The sequence below is a fragment of the Microtus oregoni genome, unplaced genomic scaffold, assembly GCF_018167655.1.
Source record: "Microtus oregoni isolate MIOR12 unplaced genomic scaffold, Mior012 000032F_ref0000030, whole genome shotgun sequence".
Taxonomy (NCBI): domain Eukaryota; kingdom Metazoa; phylum Chordata; class Mammalia; order Rodentia; family Cricetidae; genus Microtus; species Microtus oregoni.
In genome coordinates this window covers 11,464,979-11,489,728 of record NW_024543091.1, presented here as the reverse complement: position 1 = coordinate 11,489,728, position 24,750 = coordinate 11,464,979, and the positions used below count along the sequence as shown (strand labels likewise).

The 24,750-nt window shown below is 37.9% G+C and overlaps 1 protein-coding gene across 1 annotated transcript in view; it reads left to right on the top strand.

The window, feature by feature from the left end:
• The first annotated feature begins 381 nt into the window (after positions 1-381).
• The window catches only part of Bmp5 (bone morphogenetic protein 5), a 124,522-nt gene continuing 100,153 nt past the window's right edge, over positions 382-24,750 (top strand). Inside the window, exon 1 of the mRNA XM_041679597.1 lies at positions 382-1,491. Coding sequence (XP_041535531.1) covers positions 1,002-1,491 — 490 coding nt within the window. The 5' untranslated portion in view covers positions 382-1,001. The remainder of the gene's footprint in view (positions 1,492-24,750) is intronic.

Genomic DNA, 24,750 nt, shown 5'->3' with positions numbered 1-24,750 from the left:
TAGAAGTGCAATAAATGCATTCCTCTAAAAAGACCTAAAACACCCTGGGTGGAAGGGTGGCAAAGTTTTCAGTCTGTTAGTTGAAAACTGGCTTTTATCCTCCCTGGAACTTGTCCACCCCACACATCACTGTTGTATGTTGTATGCGTAGTTCTAAAATTGCGAAAATGGAGGCTTTTCTGGTAGCAAAAGGGTTAACTTCTTTTTGCTTTACCAGTTTCAAATTACAATGAGAAGCCTCTTCTTTCCCAGCAGGGTTGTGCTTACATTTCTCCTTAGATCTCTCTTGAAGAGGGCTGGTATATTTGTGCCTGCTGGAGGTGGAATTAACTGTAAGGAGGAGGAAAAGATTGAATGGATTTACAGGAAGGATTTCAAGTAAACTCAGGGAAATACATTTACTTGAGCAGTTATAACCTTGGGTCTTGTTTTACACTAAGACCATACAAGAGATGTTGAAGTTATCACTAGGCTGCCGGACAAATAGAATTCCAACAGCAAGGTGCAGACCAGCGTAGATCTGTGATTCTGACCTCAGGATTTGTCTTGGAAAGAGTTCAAGCACTGAGAAGAAGGCAGAGCCAGTGAAGAGAACTTGGGAGCTACAGTTTGTCCGAAGACCAGCTTTCGTCAGTTCAAATACCAAAGCCTGATTATCATACATTCACATAGGAATGCATAGGTTATTTGATCGAATAATTTTAGCCAGCTCTTGCTACATCAATACTGCAAAAGCCCTTAACAACTGTGGATAATTAGAAATCTGAATTTCAGCTTTCTTAGCAATCACTACTCTTGACGTATCTGCAAATATCTAAAACAGGAGAAGAAAATGGACTGAGTATGTTGTGTTCAGAAACACCACTGTCATGAAGAATAGGTAAATTTGTTTTTACAACTTCACAGCTACTGACAAAGCGTGCCTCCAAGGAACCGGGATTCTTACTACTTTTAAGTGGACAAGAAGGATTAAAAATACCGACTTTTGCTTTTGTACAAAAATGCATTGGACCGTATTTTTACTTAGGGGTCTTGTGGGCTTCCTCTGGTGCGGCTGGGTTCAAGTGGGTTATGCAAAAGGAGGTCTGGGAGACAATCATGTTCACTCCAGTTTCATTTATAGAAGACTGCGGAACCATGAGAGACGGGAAATACAGAGGGAAATTCTCTCTATTTTGGGTTTGCCCCACAGACCCAGGCCGTTTTCACCTGGAAAGCAAGCATCTTCTGCACCCCTCTTTATGCTGGATCTGTACAATGCCATGGCCAGTGAAGAAAATCCTGAGGAGTCGGAATACTTGGTGAGGGTATCCCTGGCAGGAGAGGCCAAGGAGGCCAGGAAGGGATACCCAGCTTCTCCCAATGGGTATGCTCATCGTATGCAGTTGTCTCCAAGGATCCCGCTGACTACCCAGAGCCCTCCTCTTGCCAGCCTACACGATACCAACTTTCTGAATGATGCTGACATGGTCATGAGCTTTGTCAACTTAGGTATGTCGTTCGTTTATCTGTTCATTCCTATTACTATAAAGAGGAATTTTTTCTAATGGTAAAGTAGCTTCTTGGTAGGTGGCCGTGTTTATACATTTATTTTATAAAACTCTCCTCAATAACTTCTGTTTCATTTTTTTTACAGTGATGTAAGGTTGTGCTTTAGGTTACAGAGTCACATATATTTAATGTGGATAGCTAAAATTAAATGGTCACAATATGCGTAGAATTTGGTACTTTGAGAGCCTGTTAAATTTAATTTAAAGATGTGCATAAAAGGCAATTTATAAAAAGGGAAATTTATAAGAAAAGCAATGCTTTGGGCATAAAAGAAAAAGAAAGAAATGAAGAAAGGAAGAGACCAATATTTATGTATGGGAAAATAAAAGTAACTTTCCAAACCATTTTTGTTAGTAAGTTAAAGAACGTGTGAATATTTAAGTAGCATATTCATATGCTTCTTAAAAATTTCATCTAGGGAAAGATATGATTGTACAAATCTTTAAATGAAATTAACCAAGATCAAATGAAACTGCAAAATATTAACAATCGAGGGAGTTCAATGAAAAAATAGCTTAGAAAAGAAATTTTAATCTAATTGAAACACCCCTTAAGTGTGATGATTAAAACGTAGTCATACCTAATTGATTTTTGACACAGGCAAGATAAATATAGAACTTGCTTTGATGATATTTATCTATCCCAGATTCCCCTTTGAGATAAATATATTTAATTGATAATTTTCTATAAATATCAACCAGAATATTGAGGAATAGGTTTTAAAACTGTCTTTTATTTAGTGCTGCTGCTTTGCAGTAATTTTTAAATACTGACAATCTCAAATGGCAGATCCCTGCCTAGCATTCCCTCTACAGGAATATTAAATAGTTTACCTACTTAAAATGGTTTTACAAGGGCCGTTTTAACTTAAAATACTTTAGTACAAACTAAAGACGAATTGACTGTTTAAAGGAAAGTAACATTAAACATAATAAGACTTAATATTTAACCAACAAATTTAATAAATTTTAAAGAGTCTAGGTCCCTATAAAGTAATACCTTTTAAAATTTTACATTAAAATGTGATCTGGGGTGACTTCAAAATATTTTGCTCTACACCTACTAAAAAATATCCTTGTATACTATCTCAAAGGAAATACTTTTTGAAAAGTCAGATGGCAGTGAATCTTGGGGACATGTGGCCTTGTTTGTAATGTATGTTTCTTACTGTACTGTGGTCATTCACTCTTAGCAATCCTGGCATGAAGGATAAGGGGCTTACTAAATCATGTGTTTTGTGTTACCAGGGACAAAGCTTTTAGTGCTGAGCTTTAGAAAGCCATCCCCCATTGCATGCCAGGTGCTCCACAGGTCTTTCTCATGGCATTTTCTTTTGTACATATGATTAGTGGGCTTGAGTAAGAGCTTTCAAATAGGACTTAGTTCGAAATTGGTTTGAAGGGGCCTGAAAATATTCCTTGTAGAACATGTTGCTTTTCAGCTTTTTTTAGTTCAAGGGGTCACATTAATATCAATAGAACAGCTTTTGCTCAGCATGGCTAAATGTAGGTCACTGAAATCACCGCGTTTAGCTGCAGACACCTCACATAGATTTTAGACCATGTAAACATCTAACTATACATCAAACCCCATCATTTTTACCTTTAAATTATTTATTGATTTGGTCACTTTAGAGAAGCAAATCTAAACTATTAGACCAAATTCAGTTGTTTGTTTAGGGCATTTAAATTTGTGATTAAGCAAAAACAGCTCAGTCACGAATCTGTCTTAATATGTTTCATTAAACTGAATCTTTTGATCATTTTCAATAGATATATGCTGTTATTTTATAAAATAATTAGACTTTTGAAGTTGTATGCCATGATGTTTTGTAAATATAGATAAAATAAGAAAACAAAGCAAATAGAAAACAGTTTATTCAATAATTTCTAGAACCCTATTTTACTATTAAGTAATATTTTTGCTTTTAGGTTAATGGTATTTTTCTTGTGTTGGTCATAAGATGATGGCACAACTGTTTACAAGCCTGTTACTTACATCAGAACATATAATTGTTTATTTATTCTAGGAAATAATAGATTTAAACTTCATAAGCCTTATTTTGATCATGCCTAAACAAGTGATGAGTGCTGTTTTCCTAAATAACAAACCATATGTTTTTTCTTAATTAATAATCCCCAAATCTCATAAGAGATTACCATAAAATGGATTCTTATCCTGGGTGAATTTTTGCCATTGTCTTGAAGTAAAATTGAGCTACAATTTTATTACTCTTAAAACATGCCTACTGTTGCTTCTAGGCCTTTTGGCTAAGATCAAGTGTAAAATATGCTTACTAATGTAACCACACTTTATGGCCAATCACTGCCTAGTGTAAAGCTCACTTCCGTATTTCTTCCATGTGTAAGACTTGAAAAGCAGAGTAGAATATCATTATAAACTGAACAAAAAAATTCAATGTTTTTCATGTGATTCACTAGCATGTATTATCTTCACTGTGTTTCACACTCTCATGAAGCTCAGGAGATATTTATTTATTTAGTATCTGAAAAGATTTCTATGTCGTGGAGACTAAGTCCGAATGAGTTCAGTTAGTGTAGTAGGGGCGTGTTCTGAGGAAGCCACCTGCGTGTATAAGTACGTGGATGGCATCTGTAACATTTCTCATAACTAACGTAATCCAGAATCATATCCAACAAAATATTAAAACTTTCTTGTGAATTGGTATTGTTTTGATAAATTGAAAAAGTATCATTATTTATAGAAGATAAAAATGAGATATAAGCAACGGGACTTAGGGTATACAAGCATCTAATTGTAAATCAAGCTTGTTATTTCACATTTAAGTGATTTTTAGCCCCCTTTTCACTTAAAGAAGCAAATCTAAACAGTTAGACCAAATTTAGTTCCTGCTACCGTAAGAAATTTTTCCAGGTTAAATCCCCACCCACAAATTGTTGAATATCAGCCATATTTTTGTTGAATTGATAGCACTTAATTTTATGGGGAACGCAAATATTCTTCTGGTAATTTTTTTTTACTTTTTATATCTCTTTTTTTCTAAATGTTTACTTGGTTTGTGAATGAAGTACTTATACAAACGAGCAGTTAGATTACACACCTTTAATATTTTAGTACAATCCCTGTCTTGGGAAATATGCCTATTGGATAGTTGGAAAATTATTTTTAAAAATTAGATAGCAATGTTTTATCTAATTATTTAATGGTACTAAATGATACAAGACTAAATATTTTAGAGAAAATCATAAAAATGTGAAACTTGTGTTATTCATTACCTACATAAATTTTTCTGAAAGTAAAAACTAACATTTGTTTTTATTAGTAGTTTTTGGTTCATTGTGTTGATTTAAAATCCTTTTTATACATGTTTTAAGCATATACATTAGTGTACTGGTATAAAGTATATAGATGCAGTATTTAGCATTTTCATGATTTATAACATGTTATATATAAAAAGAACAATACAGGGAACTAAATTAAGGCTCCCTTCTTAAAATAAATAAACCCCCATGTTAGAAAAAATATAATGTTTATGTCATCAATTGGCAGCTTTGAAAGCTTTTGGTATTTACTGTTGCTGTTGGCTGGTCAAATACTTGGTGGAGAGGAACTTATGTACCAATCTTTGTAAAGATGCTGCCTATGGTATGGAGTCTATCCAACAGAATCATTAACAGCTATAATATAACATATCCATAAACACACACAAAATATTGTTTAATATAAGTGATGGGTTGAGATAAAAGGTGACTTAAACCACCATGGCACATATCCATGGATTATGTCTAAAATAACAAATACCGATACTGGGCAAAACTGGGAGTTGTCTTTAAGGTTTTTTTCCCCCTCTGTTTGAAGGAAAAATTAAATTATTGCTAAGGACAAAATCCTTTTCTTTCTTCATCAATAATCATTCTCCTTTATAATCAAGACAACTAGATCGAGGTTCTTAAAGCCAAATAACCGGGGCAGCTCCCAGAAGGAGATTACTATGAATATAGTATAAGAAAAAAATATATCTTAATGGTCATTTACAAAAAAGTCAGTTTCAAAAGTCTAATGACAAGGAACTTTGGAATTAGGAAGGAACAGACGCACAGCTGGGAGGAGCTGGACAGGTCCCAAGCCCACCTCTGGCTCCTACTCTCTCACTGTCTATAATTACCCTCTTTCCTCACCCTTTCCCCCAACCCCAACACTTTTAATTCTCCCCCTTTTAGTTCTGCAGTTTCTGGAGCCCCAGGCTTTCTTGGCATGCTGTCTTTACTGCTCCCACCCTTCCTGGGAGTTGCCTTTGGTCCTACTTTTTTTTTTTTTTTTTTATAACTAAAGGCTTAAATTAGTTGAAAATCAATTAGTTCCAGCTTGAGAATCTAGGTACAGCCTCCTGTTTCCTCAGTAGCTGAGCAGGAAAAGGTAATGATCTGCCAGTTGCAGCCTTCACCCACAGGGACGAGAGCACCCCAGGGCGTTAGAATTCACTGGCTTCTGCTGTCCCTTGCAGTGGTTTCTCTGACACCCCCTTCCTGTCTTCCTCTTATCCATTCTATTTGAGGATCGCTTTGACAAAACTTAATTGATTTTTTGACTTTGCTATTCTTAAAGATGATTAAAATTTAAAAGGAAAAAAAAATAAACCAAAGTAAAAGACTGAAAAGACTACAGCACTTAACAAAACTAATTCAACATTAAATTCCCATCCAACTTTTCTTTATATTATCTTTATTGAAGACCAACACCACTAATATTAAGAAATTATTTCCCTTATTAAGTTCTCAAGAGGCAATAATGCACTAGATTAAAACCATGTAGATAAGGCTGATAAAGAAATCAAATACTTCTTAAAAGTAGTTTAAAGATGCAGTAAATGAGGTAGTTATTCAAAGCTGGTCTTTGAGGTGTGCGGGTGGAGAACGTGCTGGGACATCCTCAGTTCCTCTCGGGCTGACACAAAAGCTAACTGAACACCCCCAATGATATTCCAATGACAATAGCTCTAGCAAAAAAAAAAAAAACCACAAAACAAACAAACAAACAAACAAAAAAACCCTTTCACCCTTTTGCATTGAAATACTGACTTGGGGAAAAGAAAGCATATGTCTCAGTATATGTGCACAAGGCACACACAGAACAGCTACTATGTGCAGTCATAAATAATCTAGTAGTTTGGCTTAAAAAAAAAAAAAACCAAACAAACCATAGGTCAAAGGAAGAGGCTTCGCTAATGCACACAGAGACAAGGCCTGAGATCACAGGAGCCACTCACAGGACTGGAGGAAACAATGAATCCCTTGTTCTAAATAGTATTTATGAGGTCTTCTTTGCACCTTCCCTTCATTTTTTATGAGCTAGTCTTCGGGGTTTCCCCTCTTTGCTCATCTCTTAAAATAGTACCCGTGGCTAAGATATCCTTTAAAGCCTGACAGCCCTGTCAAGGGGCTCATTCATTTGGAGAGGAAAGGGGTTTGTTTTCATGTTGTGAGATTGGGATGTTTAAGGTTCAGCTCACAAAGTTTGACAGTAAGATAAAAATAATGATGGGAAGACTTTTCTGCCCCCTATTCCCCCAGAAATGTTTAAAATGATCCACATAACCAAGTAGTCACCTTTGTAATTTGTATGAGAGTTGGTTCTATCCATAGTGTGGATAAATTCTAATTAAAAAACCTAGAAAAATCTATTAGTGTAGTCAGTGTTTAAAATGTGGGGAAAAGGTATCTGTAGATTAGTAAGAGTAATATTTAGTACTTTTGGAAGAAAAGAAGCTAACGACAATAATATATCCAAAGAAAGTTCATTGTCCTCTGCTCAGCGGGCAAAGAGCTAAATAAATATCGTGTGACAGATAGCAAAGCCGTGTGAGGTTTAAAATAGGTATCACAGCAGTTACAGTAAGACCTTGCAAGTCTATACTTTCTAAGATATCCTTATCTTCATAATATATCCTTTCATCCTCCTTTTCATAAGCAGAGGGATATTAAAGGTCCTCTTGATGCAAGCAATAATTCCATGTTTTAGAAACAAATTGAATATAATTAGAGTATATATTAGATACTGTGTTTATTTAATTAATTACTAGAACTGGGTGTTAACAACTTGCTAATATTGAATGAGCTTCCTAGAAAAAAATATATGTATGTATGCATATGTACACACACACACACACACACACACACACACACACACACACACACACAAGTTTTGGCAGTTGCCACCAAGCCTGACAAACTGAGTTCCATCTCTGAAATGCACATGGTAGAAAGACAGAAGTGAACTTTTTTACTTTTTCTTCTGATCTCCATCCACATGCTGTGGCATGCATGCACAACACACACACACACACACATACACAGACATACACACACCACACCAAGCCAGTAAGTGTTTATATACATACATACATACACACATATGTATATATATATGAGTATATACCTTAAGAAAGGCATGGTTGAGTGCTGTAAAACCATGTTTGGATTTTATTTGACTATTGGATGTATCAGAACAAGGAAAACATTACTTTTTGTAACTTTCATAAAACACTTCTATCACGATCACTGGTATTATTTTAAGAGAAGTTCAGGTTCCGTCATTTGCTGTGATGAGGCTTCTGTCACAGTTAGGACTCTGCCCTTTGCCTTCCTGCGTAGGAAACACACTCCTTCCAGAATGTCAGTTCATGGTAGTTGCTGTTTTTAAGACTCATTTGTAAATTAAATGTATGTGCTGCCTTTTCTATGATTCCATCACGGAGTTACATAATACCGAGGAAGCTTGACTGTCTTCTCTGGAATCAAGGGTTCAAGCTGGCAGGCAGTGCAGCCTTGAGCAAGCCGGTTGAGTGCTCCGTGGCTCTGTCTGTCACTGGGTGTCACAGGATGGAATGATTGCTGTGCATACATCTTCAAGCACAGTCTCTAAAAGACATAAGCAGTGGTTCTCAACCTTCCTGACGCTGTGATCCTTTGATACAGTTCCTCACGTGGTGGCCCCCAACCATAAAATTATCTGATTGCTACTTCATAATTGTAATTTTGCTACTGTTTTGAATCATAATGTAAGTATCTGATATGAGACCCCCGTGAAACAGTCACCTCAAAGGGATCATGACCCACAGGTTGTGAACCACTGCATGAAGGCGTAGACAGGCATTTGGGATTGTTATTATACTGCATTATTCGGCATCTATAGCATAGTTATAGGTTCTGTGCATCACAGTGTGAGATTAAACAGTGAGTCCTTGTCTAAAAGTGGATAGCAATTCAAGATGGTGCCAGAGGAATATGAGATGAAAGACAAGGTTCTACTAGGCCTGGGGCCCTTCTCCTCTACACCCACAACACAGGGCCTGGATGTGGCATTTGCTTATGAGCCACACCCTTCTTATCCCTGTATTACCCCCAGCGTTTGTTCAGAGTCCCAGAAGAGGAAACGCTTGTAAGCAGAATCATTTGAGGGCAATTTGATTACTATTGATACTGTTGTAGTCAGATCTTCTCAACACAATGTAGGCGATAATTCAGTAGCCCAGCCCAGCTCAGGGCTTTTCATGACTCTTAGGTAGATGATAAAACTTGTTCGCAAAAGACTTGCAGGGCAGATGTATGGGAAGGGGACCTTGAGGGGCACTGCAGCCTTGGGAGCAAAGATGCCATCTAGCCAGCCCCCAGATGTTCAGTAGGGAAGGAAAGCAAGCAGTAAATTCCTAGACTGTATTCTTAGCCACGGTTCCCGTTCATGCTCCTTACTGATAGTCACAGAACTCATTGACAGCCCCCCAAATCTTCATGGTGCAGAGCGCAGAGCAGCAATATGTGGCAAAATGCGGAAAAGAGCTGATCTTGAGGTCCACACTAAAAATGTGCGCGCGCGCACACACACACAAACAAATGATTGGATGCTTGGTCCCTCGAGTTCTAGAATTACTTTACTTTCAGTGTAAGTTACTCACATGCGTGTTGAAATTTTTAAAATTAACTTATGTCTTTTAAATGGGAGAATCATATTTTCTCTTGAGAGAATTATTTCAGGAGTTGAAAAGAAACTGATGAAAGCAACCATCCCTTTCTGGGGGAGGGGAAAGAAAACAAATCTGTAACTTGTATATAGGATGCCGATGTCAATATTAAAGTTACTTTAGAACTAATTAACTCTTAGAAAGGATAAAACAAGCATGGAAAATCCCCAAAGCTGCTAATAGAAGAGAGAAATAGCAATTTTAGGAAGATACTGTGATACCCAGGCAGCAGATTCATTCCAGAGCACAGTCAGGGAGAGCAAGTGTGGGGAGCATCACATTTTCCTTCCAAAACTTTACCTTCAGCTGCTGTTTTCACATGATTCACGTCTGTGCACTAGAGCTTGAATTCCGAGGGCCGTCATAGAATATTCTCACATGCAGCATTCACATTCCACAATTAATGTTGCAAGAAAACATAACACTATGGTAAGGCAAGTTGGGATTATTGTCTTTCTTGCTTGAACCTCCACTCTCCCCAGGTAGAATTTTTTGAGTCACAGGAGCAGAATTTAGTAGAATATCAGGCATTTCAGCTACGCATTTCTCGTAAATAAGCAACCGCTGAGCCTGGAGGCCAAAAACTACCTTTCTCTCCTTGAATCATGAGAAACGTTGACTAGAATGCTCAATCCCAGGACAGTCCTTCAAATTTATTAGATATTATTATATATCTTAAATTTTTATATTTTATTTCTTAAAAAAGATGTGTTTACTTTTCTTTATTTTATGGGTGTTTTGCCTGCATGTCTGTCCGTGTACTGTGTGCATGTGGTACCCAAGGAAAGCATTTGAGAGTAAGATCCTCCGAAATTGGCATTCTAGACAATTCTTAGCCGTCCTGTGAGGGCTGGGAACTAAACCTGGGATTTCCGCAGGAGCAATAAATGTTTTAAAATGTGGAGCCTTCTACGCAGCCTCAAATTTTATATTTTTCTTTCAATATTAAATGTGAGGTAAAAGACAGTTCAACTTGAACTTAATGCAGGTAATTATGTTAGTAACTGGGTGCAAGGGCAGAGGCAGGGAAAATGGCCTATTAAGCGGGCCAGCTAATACTCCTTAGATGTACTCTTTGAGCGAGGAAGAGGAGGCTGTTTTATTTCCTCCTTTGCTGCCAATAGGGTTAAAGCATGAGGGTTTCGTGGAGCCTGTTAGTATACCAACTTTCTGTATATCCTCGAACAAACCATGTAACTTTATTATAACTGTTTTTAGTCCTTTCAAGTAGAGATCATAGAAGAAAATTGTAATTTGGATTTAATCGAGTATTGTCACAGACTTGCGAACCTGTATGAGGAACACAGTCCACAAATATCCTCTGTGGCAACTACTATTAGAGTAGACTCCGAGGAGTCTAAGGCTAGCAGAGATCCACAGTCCACCAGGCTTTGGCAAGTAGATGCATCAGGGAGAATTTGAGAGACTCATGTAACATTTCCTCTATCCAGAGAAAGACAAAACAAAGCCTCAGGTTTAACTGACTGCCTTCATATTGAACTGTTAGGGTTTGATGTGATGTGTGAACAGGGGCTCCTGCACTGTTTCCGTGGGTGGTTAGTTTAGATATGAGGCTGACTGGACGAAGGGTCTTGTTGAGGGGGAACACTGGAGATTATTCCAGCCTCTCCTCCACCAAGCCTCTCTGCTTCCTGGCTGGGGCTACAAAAGAAGCCATTATCCACTCTGCAATTGGGATGCTGCTGTCTGCTCTCAAGCCATCCTTAACCATGAGGGAGCAACTGTGTCTTCTCAAATCAGGAGTCAGAAAAGCCTCCCTCTCACACACTGTATTTGTCACACCCAGAGGACGCCTGTGCTCCAGCAAAGTTAGCCAACTCTTCCAGGAGACCTACTGAGGCACTGCCCTGTGAGGCCCCACATGATGGATTCTGTGATCAGTGGTGACCTTTGTCACATTTCTAGAATGATTGTATGATTTTAATTTAGCCAAGAGATTATAAAGAAGGAGAAATGTTGAGAGAGGTTTCTGTCCCGCCAGGTCCTGCAGCCGTTCAGTCCCAAAGAAACACACAGAAACCTAGATTAATAATAAACTGGTTGGCCTATTAGCTCAGGCTTCTTATTAATTAACTCTTACATCTTACATTAACCCATAATTCTTGTCTGTGTTAGCTGCGCAGCTTGGTACCTTTTATCAGTGAGGCATTCTCATCTTGCATCCCCTGCATCTGGGTGATGACTGCAGACTGAGCCTTTCCTCTTCCCAGAATTCCCCTATTCTGGCCACCCCGCCTGTACTTCCTGCCTGGCTACTGGACAATCAGCATTAATTATTATTAAACTGATACAAGTGACAAATCTTTACAAGGTACAAGACTATTGTCCCACAGCTGGGGAAGAGAATACAAACTGAAGTTATACAACGGAAAGATACTTGATTGGAAGAAAATGGACATTCTTTAAATGGCCCTGTGAAGATGGGGAAAAATAGGCAGTTTTTAATGTATATTTTCATAAGTCAATTTGATTTTTGATCTTGAGTTCTTATGACAGGCCTATGATGAAATTTTAGGTGAACAAACTTCTGAGTTTCAAGAAGGAAAACCATGATGCTCAAATAATTATGAAATCCTGGAGACTTTAGTGTTGTCTGTAATTCAGATTAACTTTGAATTTATGCTTTCTCATCCAGAGGCTTCTCACTATTGTTTTAACCTTATTGCACATTTGTTCTGTTTAGAATTCAGCCTTCAATTTTGTGACTTTGTTAGATTATTTGTTTGGACTAATTTTTTCCCCAGATAACAGCTAAGTCCTTGTTAGTCTGTATAAGTTACAATAACTGTTATAATATTTAAAAACAGTTTAAGAACTTGCAAGTTTCTCCTCAAATTACCCAAAAAGGTAATTCATGAAGTCTATATAACTTATATCATAGTATTTATATTAACTCAATATTTTATAATACATTGAGTAGAAATAGAGATTTGATAAAAATTCTAAAAATAATTTTCCCCAGTTTTTAATATATTTCTTAAAATACAGACTAAGATCATATATTTAACATTAAAATTTTATCTCTTCACTTTAAATGTTTAAATAAATCTGATAGTGAGTGAAACTAAGCATACTAGCAGACGTGTAAAAGGCTGTATTGTTATTTAAATAGCTAGCTTGAATTAACCTCCTGTGAATAAAAAAAAATATTTTTCACATCTCAGCCCCTTTTTACAAAAGTGTGTTATGTTGAACAAAACCTAAGGCAGCCTTTCAGTAAAAAGAACAAGATGCCGTGGAGGAGCCAACCATACTGCCACAGAGTTTAGGGAAATATCCTAACGGGCTTACATCCCACTGTGAATCCCAGCTCCGCGTTCCTTCCAGTAGGTTCAGTTCAGATACTCAAAGTCATTTGTGTTTCCTCCAGAGACAAGGGCAAAAGAACATCTGATTTTTCAACCTTTAGTTGTTTGATCTATCTTGGCCTTTGGGTCCACTTTTCTTGTTTATTTGTATTTGATTAAGCTATTTGCCTGCTTTCTATTGTTAACTAAATGATGGTCATTGTTTGTTTTGTACTTTATATCATGAAGTCGATACAGTTTCAGTTTATAATGGGTCAGTGGAAATACATTCCACAACTTGTAAAGAAAAAAAATCCATGAATTGGCCTAAGGACTTCTTTCCTGTACTTCCTTGAATCTGCTCATGCTACTGGACATTGAGGATAGTAGTTACTAGTTACTAGTTAAGAAAAATTGGTCAATATTCTTACTGTCTTACTCTTTTCCAATAATTGACTATCATCATGGAACAAAATAGCAGCAAATTGTAGATTTAAAAAGCTTTTTTCCTGTTTTACTTATGTGTGTGTGTGTGTGTGTGTGTGTGTGTGTGTGTGTGTGTGAATACTTTTTCCTCAAGGGGGAAATCTTAAACCTGGGAACCAAATTCAGGTATTCATGTTTAGTGTTAAAGACCTTTATCTACTCAGCGATTTCCTGCCTTAAATTATAGGGCATCAACCCCAGTTGTTAGTGTCGATATAATAATTCACATGACAAAATGCCAGATTGTCCAAGTGGAATAGCAGAAGAAGAACTTAATGATTTTTAATGATTTCTGCTCTTTAGACACTTAGCCATTGTCTTAAATATATAGCAAGCAGTCCTTACTTTGCCACAGGTGTAATAGGTCTGCAAATAGGACATACAGGAGGGAGAGCTCAGACTGTTCACTGTTGTATTGCCCCTCCTTACTAATGCTAGGGGGATGGCTGTGTAGGAAAATTGCTTCACCTCTGTAAAGTTCCATGTGTTTTCCAACACTGTTGTTTATTGCATATGGAATATAAAGGACATAAAGATGAAAAAACAACATGAAATTTATATTTCTTTTAAGGAAAAAAGTCTTTAGAAATGAATTTACCAGTCCTGAAGTCTAACTCTTATAGACTTTTGATTAAGGAGTTATGTGACTATAGCCTTCTGAAGGAAGCAGAGACAGAAGGAAGTAAGTACTGTGTAGCCAGACTGAGGGTACCAGTCCTTACAATGCTATATAACTTGCCAGTTACAAGGGACAAAACTATGATTGATTTGTGTTGTTGATTCTGAAATTTAAGAGACAAACCTGGCATGTACAAGGAGTAGTATTTGGCAAAAACAGGAAGCAACAGTCAATTGGCCTTGAAGGACTGGCTGGAGAGGGGAGGAAGGAATAAATCAGCTAGTGGCTGAATGGCTCCCACTTGGTTGGCTGGTACAGAGGCCACACAGGAAGACTTGGTCTGCAGCTAGAGATTCCTGTCTTGTTTCGGCTTCTCTGGTCCAGACTGATTGGTGAATCTCATGAGAAACTTGCTAGAGTGGAAACAGAGGATGTAAGACAATGGCTGTCTATAAATTTGGGAATTCCTGTTCAGACAGAAACAGACGGGCTTGGTCTCAGCCACTAGCTGTGGCTGAAACCACTTCTGTGTTCTAGGCCACACTGACAGCTGTGCTCTTGGTATGTGTCTCTTTAGCTGTAGGAGTTAGAGCGAATGCCATGGATATGGAAAAGTGGGTTCTTAACTAAGCTAGCTTATTATCCTGTGTTGCACACATGCTAAGTGTTTTTTCCCCTGTTATTCACACATCACACATTTTTATTAACTAAAAGGCAGGGATTTAGGGTATTAAAGAAAATATTTTTTGGAATAAAAATACTCTCCAAAGCAAAGGGCTGATATGCACAAAGAAATTTCACACAATTGCCCTTAACTCTCATTAGCAAGCAGGGAGAATAAGAATGAGAGGTGTTAGGTGTTAACTTACCAACATTTAAAATAGTTTATCAACTTTTAACTAAATGCTGGGGAGCAAGATTAGTAATCTCTGCCTTTTTAAATCATGGATAAATTATATATTATAATTTCAGGAAAAGGACATTAAATGCACAACTTTCAAATTATGTACATTTTGTTTACAAAAAATGAACACAGAAATACAAATAACTGACATAAATGTCAAGACTGAACAAATTCATTTTATCTTATTTTAAAATATTATTTTTTAAAAAAGTGTGTTGTTGAAGGAGCGGTGGGCCACTTCCCGCCACCCGGCTCCACACGGCTAGCTTTACCTGGAATAATTACACGGAAACTGTATTCATTTAAACACTGGTTGGCCCATTAGCTCTAGCCTCTTATTGGCTAGCTCTTACATAATGATCTAACCCATTTTTAATATCCTTGGAACACCACGAGGTGTCTTACCAAGGAAGATCTTAACCTGCGTCTGTGTCCGGTGGGAGAATCATGGCGACTGCCTGACTCGGCTTCTTTCTCCCAGCATTCTGTTTTGTCTACTTGGCCTACCTAATTTTGTGTCCTATCAGAGGCCAAGCAGTTTCTTTATTAATTAACCAATGAAAGCAACAAACAGATACAAGACCCACCTCCATCAGTGTGTCAAGGGGTATGGAGAGATGTCTCAACAGTTAAGAACATTGACTGCTCTCCCAGAAGACCTGAGTTCAATTCCCAGTACCCATATGGCAGTTCATAACTGTCTGTAATTCCAGTTTCAGGGAACCTGACACCCTCATGCAGACATACACATTAGCAAAATACCAATGCACGTAAAATAAAAATAAATAAATTATCAAAACAAAAAGTATGCTAGGGATCTTGAAGGAGAACCTACGACCACTTTGCTACACGGTGTAAACTCTCGCTATATCCTAAACATTATTCTTAGACCCACAGATAGGCGTAGTTCTCATTGATCATCAAGGAAACTTCTCTTTGCTTTTTAACTAACTGACTAAAATAAGATATAATAAGATGAAGCAAAAGCTAACCTATCAGAATAGGACAAAACAAACAAGAAAAAGAGCCCAAGGGAAGGTATGAAAACAGACCTACTCATTCACACACTAAGGAATCCTATAAAAACAATGAACTGGAAGCCATAGTATATACACAAAGGACCTATTGGGGTGAAAAAAGTGAGAAGAAAAAAATTACATAAATAAAATAAAAATAGAAATAAAAGATACTAAGAAAATTTTTTAAAAAAGGGAAAAGCTATGCTATGACATTATGAGACAAGGAATCTTCATAGGTGCTGACTCTGTTTCCCTCTGCAGGGATCTCTCATCCCTGAGGGACAGGTGTGATGGAGACATGCTGTTTAGGGCAGAGTGCTTCAAGGTCTCTCACTCTCTGCATGATGTCTGGCTGTGGATCTCTATTAGTTCCCATCTCCCGCAGGGTGAAGCTTCTGTGATGATGGCTGGACAAGGCACCTATCTAAGAGTGTAGCAGAATGTCATTAGGAGTCACTTTATTGTTATGTTATTTTGGTTTTTAGAACAGTAGTATTTGGTTATCCCGTGTTTATGGGATATGTAGTATCAGTTTCTTGGTCACCCAAGTCTGGTATGGATTCCATATTGGTTGGTTTTGTGTCAACCTGACACAAGCTAGAATCATCAGAAGAAGGGGTCTCAGTTAAGGAAATGCCTCAATGAGATTCAGCTGTAAGGCATTTTCTCATTTAGTGATCAATGGGGGAGGTCCATCCCTGAGTTGCTGGTCCTGGCTTTTATAAGAAGGTAAGCTGAAAAAGCCATAGGACGCAAACCAGTAAGCAACACCCCTCCATAGCCTCTGAATCAGTTCCTGCTTTTAGGATCCTGCCCTGTTTGAGTTCCTGTCCTGACTTCCTTCAGTGATAAACAGCAATGTGGAAGAGTAAGCCAAATAAAGTCTTTCCTCCCTAACTTGGTTTTTGGTCATGGTGCTTCATCACAGAAACAGAAACCCTAATTAAGACAAGTTCCATCTTATGGGTTTACATTTCTCCTTTGGTAGTGTGCAGAGTTCCTTCCAGTGCCAAAGATGGTAGCACATGGGGCGAAGGCTCTATATAGGCACTTGTCAACTTCTTCATGTTCAATTAGTTCTATGGGTGTTGTCTTAAGCAATGAGATCTTGCTGTTTGTTTGCGGAGAGCAAACAATCTATAGTCTTGGCAACAGCCTAGGTTGTTTAGGGGTTCCCATAGAACCTCTTTGGCCAACAACTCAGTTTGATGTAACCCAATTCCAGCAACTGAAAGCTTCACCTGGTGACAAAAAAATATCCATTTTGACTTATGTGTCCCCCATTATTTAGAGATTTTTATTTAGATTACCTCCATTTATGTATATGTTAGGAAGCTTTAACTGCATTAGGTTACCACACTACTCTTTAAATGGACCTTAACTTTAGCTGTTTTCTCCTGTATTCCCTCCATGGTCCACATCTCTCCTTCCCATCTTCACTTGACCCTCTCATTCTAGTACCCCCCACCCATCATTCCAAAACTATTTTCCTTTCCTAGGGAGATCAATCTGTCCACACCCTAAGTCCCTTACTCTATATACCTAACCTCTGTGATTCTATGAATTGTTGTTTGGTTATCATTGGCTTAACAGTTAATATCCACATGTTAAGTGAATACATGGCATACTTGTCTTTCTGGGTTACCTCACTCAGGATTAATTATTTTTTTTAGTTCCATCCATTTACCTGTGAATTTAATCTTTTTAAATGGCTGAGTAATACTCCATTGTATAAATGTATTACATTTTCTTTATCTATTCTTTTGCTGAGGAGCATCTAGGTTGTTTCCAATTTCTGGCTATATGAATAAAGAAGCAGTGAACATGGCTGAGCAGTGTCTCTGTGGTGTGTTGAAGCATCCTTTGGGTATATGACCAAAGGTGGTGCAGCAGGATCCAGAGGTAGCACATCTTATCAAGGAAGCACCTCATTGGTTTCCATAGTGACTGTACATGTTTGCACTCACCAACAATGAACGAGTGTTCCACTTATTTTATGTCCTCCCCAGCACGAGCCATCTGCCATTTGTTTTATTGATCTTTGTCATTCTGGTGCCTGTTCTTATATGAAAATCTCAAAGTAGTCTGGATTTGCATTTTCCTGATGACTCGGGATGTTCCAACATTTCCTTAAGTGTTTCTCAGCCATTGTAGTTTCCTCTTGTGAGAAGTCTCTGTTTATATCTATATTCCAATATTTGATTGGGCTATTTGTTTTCTGATATTTAGTTTTTCTGAGATCTTTGTATATTTTGGACATTAACTCTCTATCAGATGTATAGTTGTTAAAAATCTTTCTTCTTTCTGTAGGCTCCTACTTCATCTGAATAACAATGCCCTTTGCTGTACATCAGATTTTCAGCTTCATGAGGTCCCATTGATTGATTGTTGATATTAGTGCCTGCGCTATTGGTGTTCTGTTCAGAGTGTCTTTTCCTGTGCCAATGTGTTCCAGGTTATTCCCCACTTTCTCCTTTATCAGGTTCAGTGTATCTGGTTTAAATTGAGGTCTTTGATCCACTTGAACCTGAGTCTTGTGCAGGAGGATACGTCTGGATCTATTTGCATTCTTCTACAGACATCCATCCAGTTTGACCAGAACTATTTGTTTAAGATGAAATACAGGGTGTATTTCAGGTTTCTTTATAAAAAATTAGGTGTCTGTATAGGATTTATGTATGGGATTTCAATTTGACTCAGTTGATTGTTGTATCTTTTTTTTTTATACCAATTCCATACTGTTATTGTTACCATAGCTCTGCAGTGCAACTTGAAACTGGAGCTGGTGATACTTCCAAAAAACAGTTTTTTTTGCTATTCAGGATTGTTTAAGATATCCTGTTTTTTTTTTTGTGTGTGTTTCTATATGAAACTGAAAATGGTCCTTTTGTGATCTGTGAAAAACTGTCTTGAAATTTTGGTGGGAATTGCACTGAATCTGTATATAGATTTCTGTAGAATGGCCATTTTTACTATGTTATGGGTTCTGGGAACCAAATGCAGGACCTCTGCAAAAGCAGCATGTGCTTTATTTAAATAGTGATGCTATTTCTCCAGTCCCTGATTTTCTCTCTTTAGATTGCTTCTAGGAACTTTTAAATTTTCACATTTGAAAATATTCTACTAAAATAACCTCACTAGACAGTTCATAGTAAGGTTTTATTATACTTGGTTATAATTTCATAATTATTTGGAATTCTTTGGCTTTTTTATATTGCTGGTTATTTGATATAAACAATGACTAACATAGTGATTGTTATAAAAAGATATAATTGTAATTAAATTCTTCACTATTCATTGTGTCATTATGTTGCATTGTAAGCTTCCAAAGAATGCAGTGTTTATTAAGACAAAAATGACCAAAATGTGCCAATTGGCAATTTTTGAACTTGCACCGACACATTTTTTCTACTAGAAGGGATGCTTTATCACTGACGTTGTCCAGAGTTTCTGAGGCAGGATAATGATAAAAAGCACAGTGAGTCTAATTGCCCATGTTCTTGTTTTTGAACTCTCTACAGAAAACAGACCTCTTTCTCAGACTGACCTTCTACCCACAATGATCTTAGTGGAAAAGTGATGACATTCAATAAAACTCAGAATATAAATATCATAAATTAACAGTAGATATTTATTTATTTTTATCTTTGAAATTATAATTTGATTACAACATTTCTCCTTCCCTTTCCTCCCTCTAAACCCTCCCATACACTCCTTCTTGCTCTTCTTCAAATTCATGCCCACTCCTCCTCTTTGGTTTCTAATTGTTATTGTGTGCATATAAGTATATGTTTATACATTCCTAACCATAACAACAGTAGGCATTTTAATGCTAAGAGTGTGTCTGATAAGATGTTCATTTTTTGAAATTAGAGTAACTGATAAATGGAAGAACAAGGCATTTACTAATCTCGATACAAATCTTAACGTAGACTGTTGTATAACTATACTCTGTGTTATGAAGTCTTACAATGTCATATGCAGTGTAGGATTTGAGTACAGCAGGATATTCATGAAGCAGGCGGGTCTGGAAAGAAATGCTAGCGCAACAAGAAACTGCTATGCAATAGGCCACGCTTACAACTATAGCAGAATTCGGTCTTTACTATTTGTTAATTTATTAATTAAACGTAACCACTCTTGGTTTAGAGTGGTTCCTGGAGTAAGTATGAACTGTTAACAGAAATGATAAAGTCTTACTAATAGGTTAGATTTGATTAGATCACTACTAAATAATTTTCTCTTCAAGAAAAAGGGAAACAAAAGGCCAAAGCCAAGAACTGATTTGTGTAAAAAATATTTAGAGCATACTTGTAGGTATGCATGTGGTTCAGTCTTAGAATCTCAGGACTTGGGTGTTGTTAAGACAAGGAGAAACAAGTTCAGACTGCGTTACACAGTGAGTGGGAGGCAACCCTGGGCAAATGACCGGTCTCAAAAACAAAAAAGTAGAGTGTACATTAAAAACACACACACACATACACACACACACACACACACACACACACACACACACACACACACACATCCTAAACCCACAGAGTCCTCTGGATTCTGGTGGTCCCGCTCCACTTCTCTCCAGTGGTGCCCCAGTTGTAACCCTGCTGACATTTCTCTCTCCACAGCTGTTGAAATAGGAGCGGCGGGGCTACGTTCCGGCACCCGGCTGCCCGCATGGCTAGCTTTACCCGAAATAATTACACGGAAACTGTATTCTTTTAATCACTGCCTGGCCTCTTATTGGCTAGCTCTTACATATCAATCTAACCCATTTCTATTAATCTGTGTAGCCCACGAGCTGGCTTACCAGGAATGATCTTAACCTGCATCTGCCTGGAGTGGGAGAATCATGGCGACTCCCTGACTCAGCTTCTTTCTCCCAACATTCTGTTCTGTCTACTCCGCCTACCTAATCTTTTGTCCTATCAGAGGCCAAGCAGTTTCTTTATTGCTTAACCAATGAAATCAACAGATTGATATATGACACTCCCACATCACACAGCCCTTCCAGGGCTGCCTTCCACCTCTAGGAAGAAAATGGTGCTGCTGGACCCCTAGCTGGACTCTGCTTACCATTCCTTCCTTATAGTCTCCCTTATAACCATTAACCAACCCACCCCTCTCCCAATGTGTGAATAGCACAATCTGTCCCAAGACAAGTCAGAAAGTTTTGTTTTGTTTGATTTTTGTTTTTAGAAGTTGCTTCTGTTTTTTGTCATAAACACAACTAATCCCCTAAAAGATACAACACAAAGACCTATTTAGATGCTTAGGATGGGGAAAGGAGAATTAACAAACAAACAAACAAACTGATAAATAGCTCCTTTTCTTCATTTCCATAGCAATAACAAGGTGAGCAAAATTCCATTTAGTAAAATTCCATGACATGGTGCTCTGGCTGTAAGGATTGTACGGAAAGAAGGGACAGACAGGGGATTTCTCCTGGACAGTGTATCTTTTACCGTGAAGTTAAAACAGTTTTTTAAATGACTATGATTTTCCAGATGTCTGCCGCAATCATATTTTTATAACGGCTGTACATGTATCTTATTTAAACCATTGTAAACCCTGTAATGTAAGTTCATTATGAGGAACTTGCAGTTTGGACAAGCCAGTATTATATAACCAGTGAGAAAATGAGGTTGAAGTATATTCTTTTAGTATTATATTTGTTATATTAAATAGTAATATAATATGTACTATACAATATACTTACATATAACATGTAATAGTATAGGATTATACTTATAGCTCGATCCAGGTTAGCAGATGACACCCAGCATTCAGAAAGAATAAATGCCTTTTAAAGATAAATCAGAAGTTCTGCTCCAATTCAAAATAAAAATTGAGCCCTAACAGACCTTGACAAATAACATGCACACAAAGAGTTTGAAAGTTTGACTACACATTCAAGAAGAGACAGTGTTTCACCAGAGTGGAGTCTTTGTGAATGAGCAGATTGTCAAGAGTAGATGGAAGCAGTTCTGTTCTCCTGGTTCCTCAGAAAGATCTGAGTTATTTTCTCTCACTTTTGGTCCCCGTGGTTTAAAATAGGTGTGAAGAAACTACAGCAAGTTAATAAGGAGTGACTGCGGACTGTGAGTCTGTTCCAAATCACTTAATTGGTTTAGGAACACTTGATGGAAGTCTTTTAAAGGGTTTCCATCATGAAAAAAATATAAAATCCAAACTGTGTTCTGCAAGTGATCTAGATTCTGTCTTCCCTTTTATCTCAACTCTGCTGATGGACCACAGCTGCAAGCATACTCCCTGAGATGTTCTTCCAGAAGCCAACCACTCTCCTTCTTGGACCTACGCCACTGTCATCGTGTTCCTTGAGCACTGTTCTGAAATAGATGAGTGTTGCTTACTGTCACTTGATTAGATCACACCTCAGAGTTCTTCCTTGGTCACCTGGAAGAGCACTGCTATTACTCTCTATGCCTTTACATGCCTCTGTCTGCGTGTATATGTGTGTACACATACATGTATACAGAGGATGGCACTAATCAACACATGCCATGTATATTCATCAGCTCCTCACCATTGTAATTACAGTTTTCTACAGTAGAATATGAATTCCTTAAAGATAGGTTCATTTTATTTATTGCTGTCATCCCAATCCCCAGAAATGTGTCTTACACTCAGTAGGCTCATGATAAATATAGCTCAAATGGATAAATGATTTACTGTTTAACTTAGGAAAGGGAAGGCACAGTGGTGACAATTGCTATATTAAAATATTTGAGTTCTTATTGCGTGGGTGTCCAGCTGGGCATCATCTAGAATACAGTCAGGTTACTGATGCTCACATTTGGGTTTAAGTTGAAGTAGATATACAGATGATGTTTATTTGGCTACTGACATGTTCAAACAGTTACTGAATTTTTGGGTATAATTTGAAGGGACTCAATGTTGGTCAACATGGAGCAACAAGATGGTCTAATCATGTATCTTTTTTTAATGATTGGAAAGAAAAGAAATATAACCATGTGTGTGTGTTCTTTGATAATTTTGTATAATGTGTTTTAGTCATTCATCCCTCTCTCAAATCTTCCGAGATCCATACATGCCTCCCTCCTTTCCTACCCATCTAACTCTGTGTTGTCTTTCCCTCTCTCCCTCTCTCTCTCCGTGTCTGTCTGTCTTTCTCACACTTCAAGTCCAATTTCTGCTGTCCATATATACTTGAATGCTTGACCTTCTACTGGCCCATGGTTGACACACAAGTGGCTACACTCTTAGAGAGAGCTGGTTTTTCTTTTTCCACTAGCTGCCAATAGCTCCTTAACTAGTGGTAGGGTCCCAATAGCTCTTCTATTAGGAGCAGACTGGGTGCCTGACTTTTCTCTCATGCTGAGATTTGGTCTGACTTCAGCTTGCAAGGTGTTTGTGCTTTCTGTCACAACTGCTATGAGTTCATATGTGCAGCTGTCCTGGTGTGTCCCAAAGACACTGTTTCCTTATAAGTTGTTTTTTTCTGCCTCTGGATTTACACTCTTTCCTTTCTCTCTTCTGCAATAACCCCCGAGTCATAGAGTAGGGGAAATGATCCAGAAGTCTCCTTTAGGTCTGAGTCTTCTCAGTCTCTTATTCTCTACATGTTGATCAATTGGAGCCTCCATGTTAGTCACCATCTACGAATTGTCAATCACTATCTACTGAAAATGAAGTTTCCCTTGTGAGGGTTGAGAGATGCACCGACCTCTGGGTATAAAGATAAGTCATTAGGAGTCAGTTGAATAACATGCACATTTCGAAGAATAATAGTAGTAGGTTCGTCTCTAGGGCTTATGATCTGTCTAGCCACAGATTCTTGGTCTGCTGATGGTGCCGTGTGCAGTGTGTCTTTATGGAACTAGTTGTTCTGGAACTTACTATGTAGACATCATGACCTCAGATTCAAGAGGCCTGCTTTCTTCTACTTTCTGAGTGCTGGGATTAAAGTGTACATCATCAGTCAAGGACTGAGGAAAGCTTACCTGGTTGAGGATCCAGGCCATGCTGCTGGGTCTTAACCATGAGTGCACCAGAGAGCATCAGCTTTCAATACTGATGTCACAGAAGCAAACCCAATAAACAGGTACTTCTCTTTTTCTTAGTATGGTGCCATTTGCTCTTTGGTAGTTGAATCTGCTGTGAATCATGAGCAGTATGAATACACTGAGTTATGAGCGGTGAGCCAATCCACTCTACCGTGTGTGCTGTGGCTAAGTGAAAACAGGAAGCAAGCTGCAGGAGCTGGGTTTGGGGCTTTTGTGTTGTTTACAAATTTGCATTCTTTTGGCGACTGAGTGACTATAACAAAGCCACAGCAACTGGTCAACCAGAAACGAGGAGTCAGCCAGATGTTTGCCAGGTGTTTATTCTTCCATTCGGGTGGTCTTCCAGGAAACTGGGCAACAAACAGCATTTTACAGGCAATCTACGGAAGTATACACAAAGAAGGTTCTGGATTAAGTAAAATCTTTGACCCCGTGCAAGGAAGTGTAAATATACCAGTAGTTTCGATAAAGTAAATAGTTCCTAAAAATAAAAAAAAAATGATTTCACGAAATCCTAACTATTTATGTTAGCAGCATTTATCATCTTTCCTCAACTGGGATATAAATAACAAGTTCTCTTTCTGAGAGTGCTCTGGTCCAGGTGAAAACCACAGAAGCCCTGTGACTTGCCAGGGAATCCATTGGAAAACTTCGGAGTGATGCTCTACTTTTAGGATATTAAGATGTAGTTTCAATATTTATTTTCCTAGAATTCTGTCATAGGGCTGGTGAGGTGGCTCAGTTTGTAAAGGTACTTGTAATTAAGACTTATTACCTGAGTTTCACCCCTGGAACCCATGGTAGAAGGAGAGAACAGGC